At 39.9% G+C, this 5,673-nt stretch overlaps 2 protein-coding genes across 2 annotated transcripts; one reads left to right on the top strand and one right to left on the bottom strand.

The window, feature by feature from the left end:
* Window positions 1-367: 367 nt before the first annotated feature.
* LOC112189638 (BTB/POZ domain-containing protein At3g49900) lies at window positions 368-3,019 on the bottom strand. Its single transcript, XM_024328985.2, has 4 exons — window positions 2,731-3,019; window positions 2,532-2,601; window positions 1,370-1,882; window positions 368-1,223 (listed from the first exon to the last, which is right to left on the bottom strand). Exons 1-4 carry the CDS (start codon window positions 2,868-2,870, stop codon window positions 477-479), a joined length of 1,470 nt encoding a protein of 489 aa, XP_024184753.1. The 5' UTR covers window positions 2,871-3,019; the 3' UTR covers window positions 368-476.
* Window positions 3,020-4,546: 1,527 nt separating this feature from the next.
* Window positions 4,547-5,275, top strand: LOC112190815 (60S ribosomal protein L26-1). The gene has a single exon (XM_024330307.2). It carries the CDS (start codon window positions 4,619-4,621, stop codon window positions 5,057-5,059), a length of 441 nt encoding a protein of 146 aa, XP_024186075.1. The 5' UTR covers window positions 4,547-4,618; the 3' UTR covers window positions 5,060-5,275.
* Window positions 5,276-5,673: the final 398 nt, after the last annotated feature.

Raw genomic sequence — 5,673 nt, 5'->3', positions numbered from 1 at the left:
TGATTACTATTAGATGACTAATAATTTCTAGTGATTATTTTTTGTTAGATGTGATCTATGAATGGTGATGTAAAATTCGAACAATTACCAATAAAGAAACTAAATTCTAGGGGATGAGAATTGAGAAGGAAAATTGTTGAGAAAAGTTGAGAGGATAAGGCGAGAGATTGCTAGTACAAAGGCCAAAACCAGCTACATGAATAGGTTTGCAGAGTTTGTTTAGTAGTTCTTATGACGTTTCATAAATATAATAAGAGCCTGTCATGCATTTCTGTTATTTAGTAAGCTAATCTTCTTGGCAATTTCTTCAATGATTCACAATTTACGCTATGATCAATAATCTTCTTATCTACAATGAACAAAATAATTCATGAAATCAAAATTGAACCCCTAAAATAATCAATCAAAATCTCTAACAGGCAAAGTGGTTTGATCATCTTGCAAAAAATTACAGCAGAATCGATCCTTAAATGATCCTATTCAATCACAATGATATCCTTATTATTGCCACCATCGCCATAGCTCACGAATTTTTCCTGCGAGACATCCTTTGATCCTGAAACCCGAAATGCTTTCTTCAATCCACTAATCAGCCTCTGACTAATACTCTTCGTCAACCCCGGCGTTCCATTACAAGATGCCCAATTAGTCCCCTCCGTTTTCTCCTTGCGTCTAAAATTAATGAGCCGAAAACTAGACGAAGAAGCAGACTTTGTTATCAACTTACTGTGATTATTCTCATCACTACTCCCATAATGAAAGCTGGCAGACTTGCGGTCACCACCAGCCCCCGCCATTATACTCCTATCATTCTTCTCATTATGACACTCTTCCAGCAACTTCTTCATCCCATTCAGCTCTTCTTCTAGAGTTTTGATTCTCGAGCTCGTCGCGGCCATGGTGGCCTTCAGCTGCGCCGATTGGCGGAGCACATTGTCACGTTGGAGGATGGAACCTAATGTAGTGACTGGGGCAGGGTCGGATTTGCTGACGTCATAATGATGCTGGAGGAGAGGAAGTTGGGAGTGGTGATGATCAGTAGCTGCAGTGAGAATGGTGCGGCGAGTGTTGAGCTGCTCGATGAGCATGGCTCGGACAACGAAACGTAACGGCATTATCGGGTTTTGCACCGCTTCTAGAAGGACTTGTGGTGAGAGCTTGCTGCAGTCTATGGAACTGCATATCTGTGCTTTCTGCTCCTCTGTAATTTTGCCATTATATCTCTGCAGAGCAAAAACAGAAAATTCTATCATACTCAGGAACATTTTGAAATATTTTCGTGTCATAAAGGCACATTTTTCGCAACATATCAAGTTATCAACTAACAAACTAATAGCTTAAAAGCTACATTAAAGACATACGTACGTACCATGATATAAAGATCAACAAGCTTATAAACGACGTCGTGGCTTCCGTAACGACGCTGAATGACCTCGGCGACTATCTGAAAGTCCTCGGGACACACCGTTATAACCTCATGTAGCCAATCCACACGGCTGTCGCCGTCATCGGATAGAGCCAACGCCTCAATGCACCTGCTCACGAGAAACGCCACCGTTTCGGCTTCGGGAAGTAAAGGCATGCAAGACCTAAACACTACGGACGCGTAGTCTCTGTTGACGGCGACCACTTGGCTGAAGTAGGTATCCGTTGAGTGGAGTAAGTTGTTGTCATCGTCGTCGTTAGTCTCCGTCATCTCGAGTAGCTCCGCGGCGGTTCTTAGAGCTGCGACGTTGAACAGCGTTATGACGAGGCGGGCGCCGTAGCAGAAATCGGCGACGAGGGTGAAAGTTTCGGCGGAGATGTTTAAAGGCAACGTGAAGTCCGAGACGAAGGCGGTTAGTTGGCGCTTTAAATATGTGCTTCTTGATGTCAGTGGATCCTATGAAAGAAATGAATAACGGAAAATGAGAAATATTATAATGGCTCGTATTTTTTCCAATTATTAATTTGACATTGATAATTCCAAATGCGACGTTTTGTTTTTTGCTAAGAGAAAGAAAGTAAATACAAAAATGTAAACTCCATTAACAGCATTAATTCCATATTAAACCTTACTAACCATTTAAGTGATTTGACTAATCATCTTTCGTATGAAGGTTTTAGCCAATTTTACAACAAACAAAAGATTTCGTACTCTTTTTGCAACAATGTGCTTGAACAAAATTGAATCTAGAAACCCAGAATGTTTAGACTTCTACTTCACTCATCAACCAGATTAACAAGATGATTTTTCTTTTGTTTAGCGAAAATTGTTAAATGATTAGATTTGGAATCACAAAAAACCCCGGAATGCTTAATACAGGAGACAAATTTTCAATGCTTACGTTAAGAGTTCGATTCTTATGCCTAAAACTTGACTGAATGAACAAAAGAAACCGAAAATTTCCAGTAAGCTGTCCGGTAAGATGCATGAATTCCACCCAAAATCGACCCATCAATATCAACAAAATGCAAATCTAAAGGCCCTAAACTGAGAAGCGAGAGAAGATGAAAAGCAGAAAAACTTAACAATTGAGGAATCTACAAACCTTGTGCAGTTGGAAACATTTTCCCTGAACTCGAATCAGAACTTCTGTACTGTGCCCAGTTGCCCGAGACCTAGAACAAATATTTAAATCTCATCAAAGTTAGTTCAGAAACAAATATCTGATTAAAAAAAATACAAAACCCAAAATAAATATATAAAAAATGAAGGAAAAGAAGGATAAATAATTACTGCACTCTTACCATGATTCTACTCTGGAATGGAGAGGTGTAGAAGGTGAAGAGATGGCTGGGGAGAGAGAAGGAGAGGCAGAAGAGAATTCACAGTCATCTTCTTCTTCATAGATAGTCTCAACAAACCCTAGATTTTTCCAATTCCTCATTTCACTCTAGCTACCACCACTCCTGACCCTATAGCTACTCTTCTTCTTCTTCTTCCTTGAGAAACACAATTTTTTGGGGAGGGTTTTTATTATTATTATTACCTGCTGCTTTTATTGCCATTAGGGTTTTTGTTCTGAATCTGGTGAGCCATCCCCCGGGTGCTTTCAAATTTGGGTACATTAAATTGATTGCGTGCATGTGATGACTCATAAATGCATTCTACTCAGCATTTACTCTCTTTGCCTTGATGCACAGTTTTGGTCTCTTAATAATCGATTCTGACAAAAATTCTCTTTTTCGGTCAATAATTGGTCGATTTGAAGTTTTGAAATTTGATTCTCTATGATTTTGAGTGTTGACAATGGGATTAGATCTAAACGGATGGTATATATATAAAAACAAAATAGATCAGCTTTGGATCCTCTGTTCAATCTGTTGGTGTTGACTTTGTGTTCACGTCAGAAGCGGAAAAAAAATCATACTATACTTATACATGAATCGGATTAACCTAAATTCGTATACAGTTTTTTAAATTAATGGATATCAAATTTATTTAATTGAATACCAAATTCATCTAACTCCCAAATAATGAATTTGAATCATAATCAGATAAATAACCGACGAATTGACAAGTCTGATTCAATATTCTAAATGTGTTAGCTTAAGAAAATGAAATGTGATGAACTAACTTCTTTTTGTAGAAGAAATGGACCTAGAAACTTCATTCAGTAATTAAACTTTAGTACAGGAAAAAGAATAGTCACCGGTGGTCGCATTCAAACCACTACCATTCCTAGTACTTGCGTTTATAATTGTTCCATTTGAGAAACGAATGGGTATACCAACACCACGCAAGTAATGTTAAAAGAAACGATTGAATACAAAGAAAATATATTAAATTACATATCAAGCAACAACCCATAAGTATACCAATTTAAGATTTTTGCATCATGTATTGATACAAAATAAATAAATCAACGTGAAAATTGTTGCAGATCGATTAGTCCATTCGTTTTGTTAACTATATCTGAAATCAATACGTACGTACCTCTATGACTATGACAGTTGATATCGTATGTGACCTGCGACAGGGGGTATTGCTATACATGACAAATTTTGCACAGTGTCTCGTCTGTGACTAGTGAATTCATTTTCTTTCCCCGGAAAAAGAGCAAATAAGGAAGAATGATAATATGATGACAAATTCATGTGAATCAATTGAAAGAGAGGAAAATTGACATTATGGAAATGTTTTTGCTTTTGCACCAGATGCATTTGCAAAATTTAACTTTGTACTATATAACAACTCATAAATGATTCATATGACAAAATCAACCATTTCGTGTTCAACATTTTGTCTAAAACAAAAAAAAAATTAATTAATTCATAGTCTCTAAATAACCCGACAAAACATTTCGATACAGAGATGGTTTGAGCTCTAACCCAAGTAATACCAAACCCATGTGCAACCCTTTGTCGTTCGGAATGTAACTCCTATTCGTCGGGCCGGGCCTTCAAATAAACTCGAACCTGTTATATACCGATGGATATAAGCCCACAGCCACGGCCTGCCCCATATTCAAGGGCCCGGAAAAAGAAAACCCTAATCCCCGTGCGACGTCGTTTTGTTGTTTAGGTTGATAGCTTCTTCTCCTAGTTAAACCTCACACTCTCATTTGCCGTCACAGAGCGAGCGAGAGAGAGAGAGAGAGAGCAGAGAGCAAACCCTAAGAGAGAGAGAGAGAAGATGAAGAGGAACCCACGCGTGTCGAGCTCCAGGCGCAAGAGCCGCAAGGCCCACTTCACGGCGCCGTCGAGCGTCCGCCGCGTCCTGATGAGCGCGCCGCTCTCCTCGGACCTCCGGTCGAAGTACAACGTCCGGTCCATGCCGGTGCGCAAGGACGACGAGGTCCAGGTGGTGCGTGGGACCTACAAGGGCCGGGAGGGCAAGGTGGTGCAGGTCTACCGCCGCAAGTGGGTCATCCACATCGAGCGGATCACCCGCGAGAAGGTCAACGGATCCACGGTCAACGTCGGAATCAACCCGTCCAAGGTCCTCATCACCAAGCTCAGGTTGGACAAGGACCGCAAGTCGCTGCTGGACCGCAAGGCCAAGGGAAGAGCCGCCGCCGATAAGGACAAAGGCACCAAGTTCACGGCGGAGGACATCATGCAGAACGTGGATTGAGGTCTCTCTTGATTTTGGTAGTGGAAATTAGTCACTGGTGAAATGAGGTTTTTTTTTTATGTTTAGTGGTTTTATTTTTAAGCAAGAATCGATGGATTTCGGACCCTTTTTATGTTTTAATGCTTTATGGAGGTTTATGTGTTGGATCTTCGATATGGATTTTGTGATGGTTTTAATGCTATAATATTTTGGTACTCCATAATTTGTTTTTGTGTATTTGTGTTCTGTGATTTCTGTTTCGATAGATAGTTAAGAGTGGGTGATGTGTATCTGTTATGCCAAATTGAACCTGCAATGTGTTTTATGCCTTGTCAATTTAGGGTTCCTGTGCACTGATTCTTTTTAGTGTCAATTGCGGTAGATGAAGTTCCGATGTTGGGTCACCAATGTGTAGTGTTTTAGTTCATTTAAAGTGTGAGATTGAGCTTTCTGGATCAGGTTCCTACTCCTTGGCTGCTGGCTTTGAAGTATGATGCTGATCCGATGAGATACCAATAACAGTGTGGGAAACGATTTTGGTTGCTTAAGCTTTGTAGTTCAAGTTTTTCATGGTCTACTAGGTGGATGTTGTTTGGGGTTGGGATACATGACACTTGATTTGTTTGATCTTCTGT

The sequence above is a fragment of the Rosa chinensis genome, chromosome 2 (assembly GCF_002994745.2).
Source record: "Rosa chinensis cultivar Old Blush chromosome 2, RchiOBHm-V2, whole genome shotgun sequence".
Lineage (NCBI taxonomy): Eukaryota > Viridiplantae > Streptophyta > Magnoliopsida > Rosales > Rosaceae > Rosa > Rosa chinensis.
Note: the sequence above shows the minus strand (reverse complement) of the source record. Positions and strands in the feature narration are given on the sequence as shown.